At 48.1% G+C, this 17629-nt stretch overlaps 1 protein-coding gene and 1 long non-coding RNA gene across 3 annotated transcripts in view; one reads left to right on the top strand and one right to left on the bottom strand.

Moving 5' to 3' along the window:
• The window catches only part of ATCAY (ATCAY kinesin light chain interacting caytaxin), a 45745-nt gene extending 34701 nt beyond the window's left edge, over positions 1-11044 (bottom strand). The window contains exons 1-2 of one of the 2 annotated variants that reach the window (XM_077331672.1): positions 10546-11044; positions 1818-1952 (exon numbers count right to left, since the gene is read on the bottom strand). In XM_077331672.1, the coding sequence (XP_077187787.1) occupies positions 1818-1894 (77 nt within the window). In that variant the 5' untranslated portion in view covers positions 1895-1952; positions 10546-11044. The remainder of the gene's footprint in view (positions 1-1817; positions 1953-10545) is intronic. The other variant, XM_077331671.1, reaches the window with a different exon arrangement.
• A 936-nt stretch (positions 11045-11980) lies between these two features.
• On the top strand, positions 11981-16787 carry LOC143836706 (uncharacterized). Its single transcript, XR_013230673.1, has 3 exons — positions 11981-13859; positions 14069-14211; positions 16130-16787. It is a non-coding gene; the product is annotated as an uncharacterized LOC143836706 (long non-coding RNA).
• The last annotated feature ends 842 nt before the right edge of the window (positions 16788-17629 follow it).

Raw genomic sequence — 17629 nt, forward strand, 5'->3', positions numbered from 1 at the left:
GCTGATTAGACTATGACCTCATTTGGGGCCAGTTATGCTAACTGTGAACCTCTTGTGGCGCAGAGTGGTAAGCAGCCGACATGCAGTCTGAAGCTCTGACCATGAGGTTGGGAGTTCAATCCCAGCAGCCCGCTCAAGGTTGACTCAGCCTTCCATCCTTCCGAGGTCGGTAAAATGAGTACCCAGCTTGCTGGGGGGTAAACGGTCATGACTGGGGAAGGCACTGGCAAACCACCCCGTATTGAATCTGCCATGAAAACGCTAGAGGGCGTCACCCCAAGGGCCATACATGACTCAGTGCCGTGGATCAGTTGGTACCGGGCCGCGGCTCCTCCTCGTCCTCCTCCCCGGCCGCTGCCTCAGGGGCTGCCCTGCCACTCTGCTGCCGGCTCACCTTTGGTGCTCTCGTGGCTGGGGCTCCCCCTTGGCGTGGCACTGCTGGCAGTGCCCTCCAGCGGGTGGCGGGAAGTCAGGGACGCCGGCGGGAAAGCAGGCGGAGCAGGGGCTCAGGCGGTGGCAGCAACGTCCCTCAGCAAAAGACTACCCCCCCCAGGCCTTAGTAAAATTGTCAAGCATGATAAAAAGGTTGGGGACCACTGCTTTATCTTTTGTTGTTGTTGTTGTTAGGTGCGAAGTCGTGTCCGACCCATCGCGACCCCATGGACAATGATCCTCCAGGCCTTCCTGTCCTCTACCATTCCCCGGAGTCCATTTAAGCTCACACCGACTGCTTCGGTGACTCCATCCAGCCACCTCATTCTCTGTCGTACCTTTACCTTTTACCTTATGCTAACTGTATAAAAATCTGCGCCTGGGGTGTCTGGGCACTCTGGTTTTTGGAAATGAGCCACAGTGTCACCTTTCAATTTTTGTAGCCATTAAAATGGTATCTTGGTAGAATTCTCTGGGCTGCATGTGGATGATTGGACATTGTCCTACAAATGAACACAAGGTCCCTCATGCTGGGGATATTGCGATGGTTGTCATCTATTGATTCACTTGGCCTCGGATGGCATGAGGGGACCCAAGAGGGTACCTTTGCAGGCTGGTCATGGCTCTCGAGAGCTCATCCATTCCTCTGTCCCTTCCCAACAGGTTCTTGATGTAAAGGTAAAGGTAAAGGTATCCCCTGTGCAAGCACCGAGTCATGTCTGACCCTTGGGGTGACGCCCTCTAGCGTTTTCATGGCAGACTCAATACGGGGTGGTTTGCCAGTGCCTTCCCCAGTCATGACTGTTTACCCCCCAGCAAGCTGGGTACTCATTTTACCGACCTCAGAAGGATGGAAGGCTGAGTCAATCTTGAGCCGGCTGCTGGGATTGAACTCCCAGCCTTATGGGCAAAGCTTTCAGACGGTTTCCTTACCACTCTGCGCCACAAGAGGTTCTTGATGTACGAGAGGTAAATTCTCTATCTGGGTGTAAACTGCACGGAGCTTTTATTCCAACCCCAGATCGATTCATTCCCTGCCCTCTACACAGAATTCGATTTCAGTTTGGATTTTGGGCGATTTTAATTTTCCTTCTGCAGCAAGAAGGATTGATCCGGAGTGACCCTACCTTTATTGTGCAATATCTTGGAGTGCTGAAAATCCTGAATAAAGAAAGCTCCATGGTAGAGAACCTCTGATAGGCTACACCTGGTCATGTGACACGCTTGCCTTAAAGGAGAAGCCCCTAACTTCTCTCAACTTCTGTCGGTCCTGGATTTTTCCTCCCTCCTCTGCCTTTTTCGATCCTCTCCCCCGCTCCTCCAAGAGAAGAAAGAGGCTCCCTGCTTGGCTTCCCCCCCCCCTGCCCTCATTTAGGGGATCAAACCTTGGGAAGTCTTCATCTTGCCATTCCTCCTTGACGTCCACGTGTTCCATACGGAGTGTGGCCTCGGTGGTACCCATCGTGCTCCGTGGAAGGGACTGGGCAGCAGAGAAAGGTTAGCTGGCTCTCGAGCTTGGTCTGGAACAGAAAGCAAAAGACTGGCTCAGCATTTTTGAACAAGAGAAGAGTTGTTTTTATACCTTGCTTTTTACTACCCAGAGGAGTCTCAAAGCAGCTTCCAATCGCCCTCCCTTTGTGCTTGTACATGAAAGCTCACAGCTTGAATAAAACTTTGTTTGTCTTAAAGCTGCCATTGGACTCAAATTTTGTTTTCCCCCATGCAAGGTAGGTGAGGCTGAGGGAGCTCTGTCAGAACTGCAATAACAGTTCTACCAGGACTGCAATGGGCCCAAGACCACCCAGCTGGTTGCATGTAGAGAAGCAGGGAATCAAACCTTGTTTTCTGGGTTAGAGGCCACTGCTCTTTACCACGACACCTAGCTGGCACTTTTTCCTGAGACTGGGAAGTTGCCGATTTCATTGGCTCAGATGGTGCAGCATACAAAACAGGCTTCAAGACGGACAGTCGGTGGGCTAGAAGCAGAAAAATGCTCACTCTTCCTGAGAGAACATTCCTGAGAGGACAGAAACAGCCACAGTGATCTGAATCTCTAAACATCATTACTGGCTGAGTCATCCATGGCAGACCACATCATGCATGTGTCAAGAGGAGTCTCATGCCTCCCAGGCACACTGATAGCGACTGTGGTAGACTTGGCGCATCAGCCTTCCCCGGTGGTTGGTGTAGTGGTTAAGAGCGGCAGCTTCTAATCTGGCAAACCAGGTTCGATTCCCTGTTCCTTCACGTGCACCCAGCTGGGTGACCTTAGGCTAGTCAGAGTCCTGATAGTACTGTTCTCACAGATCAGTCCCGTCAGAGCTTCCTCAGCCTACCTACCTCACAGGGTGTCTGTTGTGTGGGGAGAGGAAGGGAAGGCGATGGGAAGCCACTTTGAGACTCCTTTGGGTAGAGAAAAGCAGGGTATAAAAACAGCTCTTCTTTTTGAGGTGTAATAGGGTTCTATAGAGCTCTGGTTTCCCAATATGCACACGTGGAGAACAGCTCCCAAGGGGCACTTCAGTTAGTGAAAATGCTGTCGGGCAATATTGCCAATCTCCAGGTGTGGGGCTGGAGTTGTCCAAGAAATACAAGTGAGTCCAGAGATCTGTTCCTCCGAACATGGCAGCTTAACTTGACTTAGGGGTCAGTCAAGTTCATTGTATCCAGCCATTGGCCATCATCAGTAAATAAATCTGCCAATCAATAAAACAAGAATGAATATACAGTGTACAGTCATGTACAAATATAACCAAAGTTTAAACAATATATTGAAAGCTGCAGCTAGAGCCATAGACTAAACAGGCACTTCAGCAGATTCTTGGATTGATTTATTTTTAGCATATGTAAACAAGGAAGCATGATGTGACATTAAGATTTGAAAGCAAAAACACTACAGCGCCTGGGTATCCTTTTAAACCAGAGAGGATTCCTGCCAAGAATTTAGCCTTTGGAATGGCATAAAATGGACGAGACAAAGTGTAACGGGGCAAAGCCTCCAGAGAAGAGGAGCTCCAAATACAAGGACTCTGATCGCTAGGGATTCACAAATAATGTCCGGTCAGTATTGCTGATGACCTCGTTTGTAAGTGTAAGGAGGTAAAAGAAACGCTCAGTTTTGATTCAAAATATTGACCAGGTAAGGCAGGGGTAGTCAAACTGCAGCCCTCCAGATGTCCACGGACTACAATTCCCACAAGCCCCTGCCAGCATTCGCTGGCAGGGGCTCGTGGGAATTGTAGTCTGTGGACATCTGGGGGGCCGCAGTTTGACCACCCCTGAGGTAAGGAGTTTTGCAGTGGTCACTTTTAAATAGCCTGAGCCTATCCCTGAGCCTGCTGGCAGGGATGGCCAAACTGGACTACAGTTCCCAGGCACCCTTGCAAGCATGGTACTGGCAGGGACTCATGGGAATTATAGTCCATGGGCCTCCAGAGAGCTACAGTTTGGCCACCCCTGTGATAGAGAGTTTGCAACTAATGCTTGCTCAATCAGTGCCTCAGGATTGTAGACCCATTCCTTGGCGGAATTGGCAGAAATCCCTACGAGATCTTCGGAATGGAATATTGAAAAAGAACGTTGTCGTCTAGGATCCTAACACCAAAAACTAGTTGGGAGGGTTGAGGGGGAAGACCTGGGCCCAGGATGCATGGATCAGTTTTCAACACAGCCAGTTTTAAATGAAATTGTCCTTTAAAAACTGTTTTTAAAACATTCCCATCTAGGCATGAGTTGTGATACTGCATTGTTGTTGTCGTTTTTCAAGCGATGATTTCAAGCGATTTTTCACCTCAAAAAGTTCCTAGGCCCACTTTGGAAGGGGAATTCTGAGGAGGGAATTCTGTTGCTAGCCAACGTCATTCACGTTACCACTAAGGTCTGCAATTAGCATTTCAATTGCAGCCAGTATCTTTAAGACAGAGGGCCCTGGTCTGAGGAAATCAAACTGCAAAGGACAGATTTCTGGGGGAAATCACTCGCAACTGGCTACCAGAGAGTTAAGGCAAAGCCCCTCCCTTGCTAAGAAAAAGGCATACAGAACACTGTCCTTGGGCTATCACGGGCAATGGGACACTGAATCAAATTGCATGTTCACAGGATAGCTGACATTGAGGAAGCATAAATCAGCAGCAGGTGCCTCAAGCTCCCCCCCCCCCTCCCATATGGTCACTGATCAGAGGTAGAGCTTTGCAGTCTCAGGAGCATTCGCACAAGGCTGTGGAGGAAATGCATATTGCTAATTTACATAGCAATAAATTGGTCAAATCGCATGTGCAGGTGACTTCTGACAAAGACACGGAAACACCAGGGTGGACGCCATGACATCACAACCCTGCTGGACTCTTTTCCCTCCCCCAAATTCCACCCTCTCCAGATTCTGTCCCCCGTTTCCAGGATTTTCCCAGCCTGGAGCTGGCAACCTTCTGTCGAAGGAGGGAGACCAAAGCGAGTTTCTAGCACATGCTGCGGTTGTTGCGAAGAGTCCCCCACATTCCCAGGAAGCAAGGAATCCCACCTGTGTGAATCGGCTGTAACCAGATCTTCCAGGCCTTTCAGAGGGACCCAGGATGAGCAGAGTGTCTCAAGGAACCTGCATACGCATCAATCGGGTGGCCGAACTGTGGCTCTGCAGATGTCCATGGACTAAAATTACCATGAGCCCCTGCTGGCATCTGTGGTAACTATTTTGCACAGAGTACTTTTTGGTTTCTTTAAATCAGCAATTAATGATCTATAGCAGTTCCGCAGGGCCTGCAAAAGGGAGCTCTTCCACCAGGCATTTGGTTGAGGTCAACCGGAATAAGTAACATCTGCAGGGTCTCTGAACCTCCCTCCCAAGAACCCATACACCTGAACCATGGACCTGTTCAAACTGCTATGGATTGGACTGTTACCTTCAGTGATGGTTACTATTGTTATCATTATTATTTTTGCAATTTACTTATATGTTATGAAGAAACAAAGATCCATGTACTGTTTATGTTTATGTTCCATGTGAACCACACTGAGCCTTAGGGGAAGGCAGTATACAAATATAATAAATAAATAAATAAACAAGCAAAACAAACAAACAAATTATAACAGTCTATGCATGAGATTCTCTGAATTCTGATGTATTTTTCATGCCTTGCCCCTTATATCTCTGCAATGAAAAGGGCTATACACTTTTAAAGGGGAAAGTTGGGAATTCCGAGGACCTGACACACAGATTGCTATAGGATCAAAAATTTTGTTTTGTATCTTTTCCATGGTCTGGGAGGTGGGTGGATGGTTTGAGGTAGAGGTACCAAATGGCGAGGGGAAAAAAGATTCTCTTGTCTCCCCCCCCTCACCTTTGGGTGCCAGTAGAATTTGACCTCATGGTCCAATCTTCTTGAAATGTGGGGGTTCTTTTGAGGAGATCCTCCTGCAGCTATGCTGCAAATTTGGTGCTCCTACTTCAAACCCTGCCCCCCCAGACAATGGACTATATGGAAAGGGAAAAATTCTTATTGACTTTAAAAGATGCAATAGGTTATTATGATGCTGAATTGATTTACATTCAGCCGAATCCGAGCCTGGAATGGGTGCTTGGTTGCTTTGGATTCGGGCTGAATAGATTCAGGCTGAAACCAAAGCAGCCTGATTTTAATTAATTAATTTATATTGCTGCACAGGCCTAACAAGACCAAGGGATGAACACCAACAGACTTATTTCTAGGGTGCTACTAGTGTATGCAAAGATGCAGAACCCAGAGGATTACAATTTAAACATTGATTGGGAAGCCTGCAGGTCAACATCCCTTCCCCTGTATTTCTCTATCCAGCACCTGGTCCTTGAAGGCAGACGGCTGGACATGGCGGTTCCATTAAGCTACAATAGCTGTTGATAGATCTCTTCTCCTTGATTTGGGGTCAGGAGCATCAGAAGGAGACACCAGAACAAGGAATGCGTGAGAGAAAACTCAGTTGCTCCTTTTAGCTTTTGTTTATTCATAATAATAAACAAGGGGAGGGGTGGTGCAGAAACCTCATTCATAAAATATAAAAGAAACAGAATAAAATATGAGCTCGCCTGACGCTCTTTTGTAAGGGCAAAGAGTAAATCCACTGAGTGGCCCTGAATGTCTGAAATGGCAACACGCTTTAAAAAGTGAAATACCAAGATGCTGGCCACGTTTCCCTGACCAGAGTCACCATTCTCTTTAGATATAGAATCATAGAATCATAGAATAATAGAGTTGGAAGGGACCTCCTGGGTCATCTAGTCCAACCCCCTGCACTGTGCAGGACACTCACATCCAAATCGCTCATCCACTGTCACCTGCCACCCCCTTGAACCTTCACAGAATCAGCCTCTCGATCAGATGGCTATCCAGCCTCTGTTTAAAAATCTCCAAAGATGGAGAAGCCACCACCTCCTGAGATATCATGGCCAACGTTTCAGAAAGCTTTGGAGAAATGGGCAATTGACACAGTGGTTCCTTCCTCTTGAGGCCTACAGAGCTCCTAATCCTAGCAGCCATTCTAGGGAATCAAATTAGCGACTGAAGTCTAATTGTGGCAAAGCTATTTTCTGGCCATGAAAGCAACACTTGTGGGAAAAGGGGGCCCAGGTTTGGCTTTGTCTGACTTAAATGGACTGAGCTGGACGATAATTTGCGTCCTGGCCTATTTAAGAAGAAAAAAGAAGAGTTGGGGGGTTTGGACCTCAATTTTTATTACATGAAGAAGTCTCAAAGCAGCTTACAATTGCCTGCCCTTCATCTCCCTGAGATTACTGAAGATGAAGAAGAGTTGGTTCTTCTATGCCGCTTTTCTGTACCCGAAGGAGGCTCAAAGCGGCTTACAATCCCCTGCCCTTCCTCTCCACAAAACGGATACCCTGTGAGGGAGGTTAGGCTGAGGGAGCCCTGATATGACTGAAGAAGAAGAGTTGGTTCTTATTGACCACTTTTCTCTGCCCAAAGGAGTCTCAAAGCGGCTTACAATTGCCTTCCCTTCCTGTCCCCAAAACAGACACCCTGTGAGGTAAGTGGATGTGGGAGGAGGGAAGATGGTGGTGTTCTCTTGACACTGTTTTCCCACCAAGATAGTTTGTTAATAGAATTAGGGTTGCTAGCTTCTAGAGCAGGGGTAGTCAAACTGCGGCCCTCCAGATGTCCATGGACTACAATTCCCAGGAGCCCCTGCCAGCAAACGCTGGCAGGGGCTTCTGGGAATTGTAGTCCATGGACATCTGGAGGGCCGCAGTTTGACTACCCCTGTTCTAGAGAGACTGCCGGATGTTCAGGCTACAGGAATCAGTTTCCCTAACTGCAGGGGTGGCCAAACTGTGGCTCTCCAGATGTTCATGGATTACAATTCCGATAAGCCCAACTGGCAAGGGATCATGGGAATTGCAGTCCATGGACATCTAGAGAGCCACAGTTTGCCCACCCCTGCTCTATAGTAGAAGCTGCAGGTAGCCCTGTTGGTACAAAGCAAACAAGAACTAGTATGCTGGAGGGGTTAAAGAGCTGTGAACTCTAATGTGGAGAACTGAGTTTGTTTCCCCACTCCTCCATATGAAGCCTGCTGGATAACTTTGGGCCAGTCACAATTCTCTCAGAGCTCTCTCAGTCCCACCTACCTCACAGGGGGTCTGTTGCGGGGGGAGGAAGGGAAAGATGTTTGAGACTTCTCCAAGTAGTGAAAAATGAGTATAAAACCCAACACTACTTCAAAATCAGACAACAAATGGTATGTAGTGGGTTTTGACTTCTGCAGAACTGTGCAACCCGATATCAGCCCCGCCCCAGCACCACTTAAACTGTTCAAATTGGATGCTGGGACTCTTTGGCCAGATATACTGTCCAGGCAGACAAAAGTTCTTAAGATTGGGGCCAGAAGCATCTCCCCACCTTGACCCTTTAAAAAAGATTATGGCCTGATAGGAGAGTTTTGGAGAACTTTGCATCACTTTTGTCTGTGAGGGGAAAGAAGATGGTCTTGCAATTCAAGCAGAGCACAGATGGCGGAAAGACCTCAAATTGCGCCCCACTTTGCATCCTTCAATGCTGATTTTTTACTAGCAGTGGGGGAGGGAGGAGGGATGCCAATGTTCAATATTCTGTAGATTATCCAAATCGACCAGAGGTTCAAGTATTTTGAGGGGAGGGGGGGTCAGCATAGTCATAATCTACCTCAAAGGAGGATGCATAGCACATGAATATTCACTGAGTTTGATCTAGAATACTCTGCTAAAACACTGGACCCTGAGAAACTTAAGCCACAGACGAAGGGTTTCCTCCTTGAGTATAATATCAGATCGTGTTTTGGCCCTGTTGTTGCTGTTTAAGAATGAAGAAGATTCTTGGTTTGCACATAGCCAGCTTGTCAGGTGATCGCTATTTTGGGCAGCAAAGCCTTTGGATGTCCTCACAATTTCTCTGCCGAAGCCAGCTACTCCACGATCTCCTAAAACTACTTTGCCAATAAGTAAGGTAAAGGTAAAGGTCTCCCCTGTGCAAGCACCGAGTCATGTCTGACCCTTGGGGTGACGCCCTCTAGCGTTTTCATGGCAGACTCAATACGGGGTGGTTTGCCAGTGCCTTCCCCAGTCATTAACGTTTACCCCCCAGCAAGCTGGGTACTCATTTTACCGACCTCGGAAGGATGGAAGGCTGAGTCAACCTTGAGCCGGCTGCTGGGATTGAACTCCCAGCCTCATGGGCAAAGCTGTCAGACGGCTGCCTTACCACTCTGCGCCACAAGAGGCTCATTGCCAATAAGTAGAATGCTCCAAATCAAAGTGAATAACAGAGAAATAAAGCTCCTTCCAGGTTCAGCCTGGTAAGACACAAGATATTCCTCCACCCCTCACCCCCAGGCATTTTCTGTTTCAGCTACACAAAGATCCCTTCCCTGATCCGTTGTAATTCCACCTGGAGGCTGATGACCCACGCTGCCTCTAAACTGTGTAAGTGAGGGATGTTGCCCAGACACCTTGCTATGGTCTAGCTGCTTGCCGTGCAATCTGGCATGACACCTGTTCATTTTGAGCCTTCCTAACCTGCAATTTCCTGCTGTTTGTGAGGCTCAATTGGGCCTAGCAACTTCCATGCCAACAACCCTCCCCGCATCAACACTCCCCTCTGTCCATCCTACCTGATTCCCTGCCCGGAAGTTGAGGTTCCGACTTAATTTATCACAATTTATCCCTCCAGAGGAGAGAGTGGTTCTGCCTGAAATCACCTGCGCCTCGTTTAGCGCAGAGCAGTTGATGTGCGATTGTAAATCCACCTTCCTACTCAGCCAGAGACTGAGTCAGAAAAACAACGCAAGCATCTTTAAGCCGGCCCTTCTGTTTTCCCTGCGTCAGGAATCTGATCTACGGCGTCTTTTGAAGCCACCTGAGAGGCATGAACCGACAGCAGGGCCAGGAAATGTTTCAGATGCCACACGCTAAATCAGACTCGGGACTGTGTAGGCCAGTCTGACGGTCTGTTGTGGAGAGAGGAATGGGAAGGCGACTGTAAGCCACTTTGAGCCTCCTTCGGGTAGGGAAAAGCGGCATATAAGAACCAACTCTTCTCCTTCTTCTTCTTCTTCATCTCTGTCCTTGGCCCTTTCTTTTGGATGGCCCCTGATCCGGATAGCCCAGGCAAGCTCAGTCTTGCCAGATCTCAAAAGCTAAACAGGGGTGGCCCTCGCTAGTATCTGGAGGGGAAACCTTCAAGGAGCACTAGGGTCGTGACACAAAGGCAGGCAATGGCAACCCCCCTTCGAACGTCTCTTTCCTGACTGCCAGACAATCCTAGGATCTCCTGACAACACTACACACAAGCTGTACTAAAAATAAATAATAAATTAGGATGGCCCTGTCCATATTTACAGGATCCTGGCGAGGTGGAGGTATTTATGTGTATGTGTGTGTGTGTGTGGGGGGGGGGTAGAGTGGCTGTTGATGCCCCTCCTCAATATCTGTCCATTGTAGAGGACTTTCTCCTTGCCAAGACCTTCACACCCACCCAGCCCCTAGGGCATGGGGATATATTTTTACAGATCAGCCTACGCCACAGATCTCACCGGAGGCCGCCCACTCCAGGGGCCGGGAGCCCACTGTCAAAATAGCCAAAAATCCCGACTCACCGCATTCGCGTGTCGCCTTGCAGCTGGAGCTGTCCAAGAGATCTGCTCAGCTGCTCTGCCGCATCCCCTGGTGCTCTACGCGGCCTTCCTTGCAGTGCTGAACGCTCCCATTGGGCAGGCTGAGAAAGAAAACGGAGCTGTCTTCTGGACCAACCTGCTCTTCATCGGGAGGTTTGATACTTCTCCCCCCGTCCTTCTGTCTCTCTACGCCGGGTTCTTTGCATCCATTTAGACCTGTCGGTCCGGCATGTTTTGGCTTCTGTGTGGCATTGTCCGGAAGGTATGTTTCCGTCGTCTTTTTCTCCCTTTTTCCACCCCTACCCAGCTGCAAACTGACTAAAGCTTAAACCCACTTAAGATCCCTTAATTGCATTGCTTTTGTGTGCTTGGAATGGAAAGAGAGAAAGAGAGAAAGAGAGAGAGAGAGAGAGAGAGAGAGAGAGAGAGAGAGAGAGAGAGCGTGATGTGCTGGTGGGAGGGGTGGAGAAATGCAGGCCTGGCCTCCTCTGATTGGACAGGGGACCGAGATGCTGCTTCAGGCAGGCCTCGTCCTGCAAAAGGTGTTCTCTGAGCTCCGCCACAGTGACGTTGAGCATCTGGAGAAAAGACTGCACGTCTTGATTCATTAACAAAGCAAAGGATCTGGTTGCCTCGTATGCTAAAAGCAGAAAGGATCACCTCAACCGTTCTTCAGCCTTCTGTTTCATGATGGAACACGCTGACACACCTATGCGCGTGCACAATTTCTTCTCCCCCACCCCCACCCCATGAAAATGTATTCGTATCTGGATCCTGCTTTGGGAACTATAAAGGGACAACTGGAAAAATAGAAGCAAAACAACCAACAGATGCTGAGGAAGCAAAGGCTGTGTGTCAATGTGCGCCAAAATTGAGGAGATGCTGAATCGGAAGGAAGGGAGGGAGGGAGGGAGGGAGGGAGGGAGATGGACAGACAGACACACACCCATAGAGGGAGACAGGCAGGCAGGGAGGGGGAGAGAGGGAGGGAGGAGATTGGAAGCAGAGTGAGAAGGAAGGAGGAAGGTAGGAAGGAAGGAAGACCAAGAATGTGGACACTTGAAATCCTCCCAAGTTTCTCATTAAAAGATTTTTAAAAAGCTCATTCTGTGTTGTCATGCAGGGTGATGGTGGGTAGATTCCCCCCCCCCCAAAAAAAATAAAAGTGTTAATTTGTTCATTCCCTCAGCATCAGCTGGCTGCTGAGAGATGAAATGCCTTTAGACAACACAAGTGGACAGAGTCCTCTGCCATATGATGTGGTGATGGCCACTGAATTTCCTTTCTTTCTTTCTTTCTTTCTTTCTTTCTTTCTTTCTTTCTTTCTTTCTTTCTTTCTTTCTTTCTTTCTTTCTTTCTTTCTTTCTTTCTTTCTTTCTTTCTTTCTTTCTTTCTTTCTTTCTTGGCAGGAGTTCTAGGCAAGAGATACAGCAACCCTTGACTTGCTTGGCCGTCTCCCGTTCAGGTGTCGACCCAAGTAAGCCTCCAAGACTGGATGAGATGAGACTAGCCTTGGCCATCCAGGTCAGGACAATCACTGTCTCAAAGGGCTTTGGGGACAGATTCATGGAGGAGGAGAGCTCTGTTGGCAACTGGCTTCGATGACAGTAACCTCCCTCCTCAGAGGAAGGAAGTGGACCTAGGGATGCCAGCCTCCAGGTAGGACTTGGGGATTTCCCGGAATTACACTGGATTACAGAAATCATTTCCCTTGGAGAAAATGGATTCTTTGGAGGGGGGACTCTGTGACCATTGTACCCCACTAAGGTCACTGTCCTCCCCAATCTCCATCCCCAAATCTCCAGGAGTTTCCCCACCTGGATCTGGCACCCCACCCCCACCCCAAATCCCCTGCCAGTGGCCAGGAGGGACTGCCATTTTTATTTATTTGTTTATTTTATAGCCCAGCTTTCTCACTGAGATTCAGGCCTGTTACACTGTGGAAGCCAATGCAATCGTATAACATGAGGTCTCGAACTAGGAAATTCATAATAAATAACATTTGAATTATTAAATAAGCAGTTGGTAGTGGAAGGAAAACAGTGGGCTCAGAGCCCAGTGACTACCCGACCTCTCTTGGCCATGAGATGTTGGTCAAGATGGACCTTCAGTCTTCCCCAACAAAGCTCTTCTGATTCTCTGTGCTTGGAAATTAAACAAGAGATGGATTTTCCTGGTATCTTCTATCCTAACACTTAAAGAGAAAGGGGACTTTGTTCCAATCCTGGAGGGATCCTAAAATCTTTTGGAGCCCATGAGAGGTAATGCATCCACAAGATGGCGGCCACATAGTCAGCCAGCTTGGTGTTTGGTTAAGAACGGCTGCTTCTAATCTAGAGAGCCAGGTTTGATTCCCCACTCCTCCACATGCAGCCAGCTGGGTGGCCTTGGGCTACTCACAGTCCTATTAGAGCTTTCCACAGAACAGTTCTGCCAGAGCTCTCAGCCTCACCAACCTCACAGGGTGTCTGTTGTGGGGAGACGAAGGGAAGGTGATTGGAAGCCTCTTTCTTCTTTGGGTAGTGAAAAATGGCGCATAAGAACAACTTCTTCATGGGCTTGGATTTGAGACCTGGATTTGGACTGTGCAAAATAAGATGAAAGCTGGAGACAAGGCCGGGGTTTGTGGATGTATCGCCAACATTTTCCTCCCCATGCCAGTTCTATTTGGCAACCTTGTAGATCAGTGGTTCTCAACCTCCCTAATGCCGTGACTCTTTAATCCAGTTCCTCCTCTTGTGGTGACCCCCAACCATAAAACTATGCCAGTGTTCTTTCACAGAAATTAAACGGAAAGTGACCAATGGCATGAAGATCCGTGGTTCATGATTGTATATAAATTGGTTTTTTTCCTGGGTTGTTGTTGTTGTTATATTTACTATATATATTTACTATATTTACTATTATATTTATTCCCTGCCACTCCTGAAGCCGGCTCGTGGCGGGTTACATAAGTCCATAAAACCAAGTTAAACCAAGTTAATTTTAAAGACATGAACAATTCTATCACAATCTCAACAAGGTAAGAACATGGCAAAATGAATCTCACCCCCAACCCTACTGCTAGAGGTGGGGAGGAAGGAGCAGTTCAGCTCTGCCTCTTGCCCCACCATGCCGATCTTGCTTTTTTCTGCTGATCCAGACAAATGTACGCTCTATCTCGATCTACCCCGCAAGGCTGTTGTGTGGATGGCGCCCCCCGGCCAAGCTGCTTGCCGTACCGCAAGCCCAGTGAAAGGGTTATTCAACCCCCAAAGGGGTCCCGACCCCCAGGTTGAGAACAACAGTTGTAGAAGGTACTCTGTGTGTGTGTGTGTGTGTGTGTGTGTGTGTGTGTGTGTTTAAATTGCATGTACCCTGGGAGAGCGATGGCTAGCATTCCCACTGGTGGGAGTGACTGAAGACACAGTAAGAAGAGCTGGGTTTTTTTTTAAAACCCGCTTTTTATTGCACGAAAGGAGCCTCCAAGTAGCTTACAAGCACCTCTCCCTTCCTCTCCCCACAGCAGACCCCCACATGAGGTAGGTGGGAGCAGGAGAGCTCTGATAGAACTGTGACTGGCCCAAAGTCACCCAGCAGGCTTCACGAGTCTGGAAGCGGCTTACAATCGCCTACCTTTCCTCTTCCCACAAACAAGCATCCTGTGAGGTAAGTGGGGCAGAGAGAGTTCTGATAGAACTGTGATTGGCTCAAGGTCACCCAACTAGCTGCATGTGGAGGAGTGGAGAATCAAACCCAGTTCTCCAGATTTTAACCGCCACACCGTGCTGGATTTCAAAGGAAAGCTGCTGGCTGAAAACATCTATCGCCCCTGCCTTTATTGGAAGCTTACTGGCTTTTATACCCCCTAACTCTGTCTGGGATGATGCTGTGAATCCTGGGACACGGAGGTGCTGAGTGGGTGCTGAGATTCTCTCCCCCCCCCTCGCAGAAAAGGGTATAGTTCCTGAATAAGAGGGACAATTTTAATCCTGTTTTTTTGTGGGCAAAGATCCATTTATACTGAAGCTCTGGATAACGCCCAGTGTGTGCATGTGTGGGGAGCAGATTTTTTGTTGTTGTTAGGTGCAAAGTCGTGTCCGACTCATCGCGACCCCATGGACAATGATCCTCCAGGCCTTCCTGTCCTCTACCATTCCCCGGAGTCCATTTAAGTTTGCACCGACTGCTTCAGTGACTCCATCCAGCCACCTCATTCTCTGTCGTCCCCTTCTTCTTTGGCCCTCGATCGCTCCCAGCATTAGGCTCTTCTCCAGGGAGTCCTTCCTTCTCAGTAGGGGGCCAAAGTATTTGCAGATTAAGAGGCCTAAATAGGATGTTTACAGAATATAAACATTTAGATTAGGGATGGTCAAACTGTGGTGCTCCAGATGCTGACACAGGCTCATGGGAATTGTAGTGTGTGGGCATCTGGAGAGCCACAGTTTGCCTACCCCTGCTTTAGATCTTAATCTGAACCCACACACCCAGTTTGAATACCAGCATGGTGTCCGCAGGCGTCATGATTTCTGTCAGTGCTTGTCTGGCACCTGCATCCCTCTTCCTCAAAGCAAAGAGCCAGTCCTGGCTTGAGGCCATAGTAGAGCAGCTGCTTTCCATGCAGAAGGTCCCAGGTACAATCCTGGGCGTCTGTAGGTAAAATGGTAGCTGATGAGAATGATCCCTCCATAAGACTCCAGTCCGAGAAGACAAAACTGGCCTTGATGCATTTATGGTCTGACAGGCAGCTTTAGAATCATAGAATCATAGTTGGAAGGGGCCATACAGGCCATCTAGTCCAACCCCCTGCTCAACGCAGGATTAGCCCTAAGCATCCTAAAGCATCCAAGAAAAGTGTGTATCCAACCTTTGCTTGAAGACTGCCAGTGAGGGGGAGCTCACCACCTCCTTAGGCAGCCTATTCCACTGCTGAACTACTCTGACTGTGAAAAACTTTTTCCTGATATCTAGCCTATATCATTGTACTTGAAGTTTAAACCCATTACTGCGTGTCCTCTCCTCTGCAGCCAACAGAAACAGCATCCTGCCCTCCTCCAAGTGACAACCTTTCAAATACTTAAAGAGGGCTATCATGTCCCCTCTCAACCTCCTTTTCTACAGGCTGAACATTCCCAAGTCCCTCAACCTATCTTCATAGGGCTTGGTCCCTTGGCCCCAGATCATCCTTGTCACTCTCCTCTGTACCCTTTCAATTTTATCTACGTCCTTCTTGAAGTGAGGCCTCCAGAACTGCACACAGTACTCCAGGTGTGGTCTGACCAGTGCCGTATACAATGGGACTATGACATCTTGTGATTTTGATGTGATGCCCCTGTTGATACAGCCCAAAATGGCATTTGCCTTTTTTACCGCTGCATCACACTGCCTGCTCATGTTTAGTTTACAATCCACAAGTACTCCAAGGTCTCGTTCACACACAGTGTTACCTAGAAGCGTATCCCCCATCCAGTAGGCATGCTTTGCATTTTTCTGACCCAGATGCAGAACTTTACACTTATCTTTATTAAATTGCATCTTGTTCTCATTTGCCCATTTTTCCATTGTGTTTTCCATTGTGTTCTTTTAGTGTTCTTCAGTGCAGCTGAGGCTTTGGAAGAGCCCAGGAGACATCAACCCAGCCTTTTCCAACCTTTTGACTGTGTAGGAGCCCCTGAAATGTTTTTCAGACTTTGAGGAGCGCCAGAAGTGATGTCAGTTGGCCACGCCTCCCAACCACGCCTGAGGAGGACTGGGCAGGGTTGGGGGTGGGAGAAAGGAGGCTGAGGCTGGAGTAGGTGCCCACGCTCCTCTCCCTTTCCCAGGCACGGTAAGGATGCCGGAATGCCTCTCCCAGGTCAAAGCGAGTGGCTTGTTCCCTGCTTTCATGGGGATGCCAAGATTAGCAGAATTTTCAGAAATATTACAACTTATGGTTCATAGGTATTTTCCTTGATACCACCTTTGAGAAGTTTGTGTTTACTTTCTGAAATTTAGACCAGGGTCTTTTAGACTTCTTGTGATGTCTTTGTCACTGAGGAAAAACTTCTGAAAGTGACTGGGTGGTGCTTTGGTGAAGACAACAATTTAGTTGCAAACAAACAAAAAAACACAGACAAGCATCATCTTTTCCCCATTGTGCAGGAGTTACGTTTATTGTTCTTTATTCAGCCTCTGTTCAGGATTCTTTGTTGTTTAGGATTAGCTTGTGGCCAAGTCCATTAAGGCAGGATAATGGGGAAATGCTGGGGAGCCCCTGGGGAGCTCCCATGGAGCCCAAGTTGGAAGTCATAGAGGCAAGCAGGGAGGAACTGCGCTCAAAGGAGCAGGAAGTCTCCAACAAAGTCTATCTGGACACTGGAGGAGATGATTTGAAAATATCAGAAAGTTCTCAGCCTAACAATGCTAAATACACACTCCCTCTGGTGCCCTCTGCAGGACATTATCCATATTCTGTTCAGTCATGCACACTGGACCTATTGCGTAGTTCAACAATGAGACACTCAAAATATTACTTGGATACAGCAAGTTGCACAGGAAAGGCTGGAAGTGCCTGATAATTGGGTTTAAAAAAAACACACAGAGAAAACTCCAGGTGTACAGCTCCCAGTACACGCCAGGTTCGTCCTTCGAAGATTCAAACTGCACTTTTCTGCATGGCCATGAGTCAGCAAAGGCCTGTCTGCTTCTCCTACAGCCATGGCAGCAGCAAGAGAAAAGGCGAAGAGCGAGAGGAGCCAACTTGTGAAATTGTTCCTGAATGTTGTACCTTGGTTGCTGCGAGGAAGTCAAACAAAAACACTGCGCTGAGTTTAAAATTGAGTCAGCTTTGGCTTGTCAGACCAGGAATAATTGAACACACATTGTAGTTTCACACGGATGAAGGGGCCAATATGTACATCATTTTTCTAAACTGACCTTCCCTGTAGTCATACTTGGCCCCATAAAACCCAGTTTTCTCATGCCATAAATGTGTTCCTATATGGATGCCTTCTCCCAAGGTCTATGCTGCAGTCTCAATGCAGCAGGCACAGAAAGAGAGTTTTGTTAAAGCAGAGCCAGGGTCCGTCTGATCCAGCATCATATTCCA

Source organism: Paroedura picta, chromosome 4, assembly GCF_049243985.1.
Source record: "Paroedura picta isolate Pp20150507F chromosome 4, Ppicta_v3.0, whole genome shotgun sequence".
Classification (NCBI taxonomy): domain Eukaryota; kingdom Metazoa; phylum Chordata; class Lepidosauria; order Squamata; family Gekkonidae; genus Paroedura; species Paroedura picta.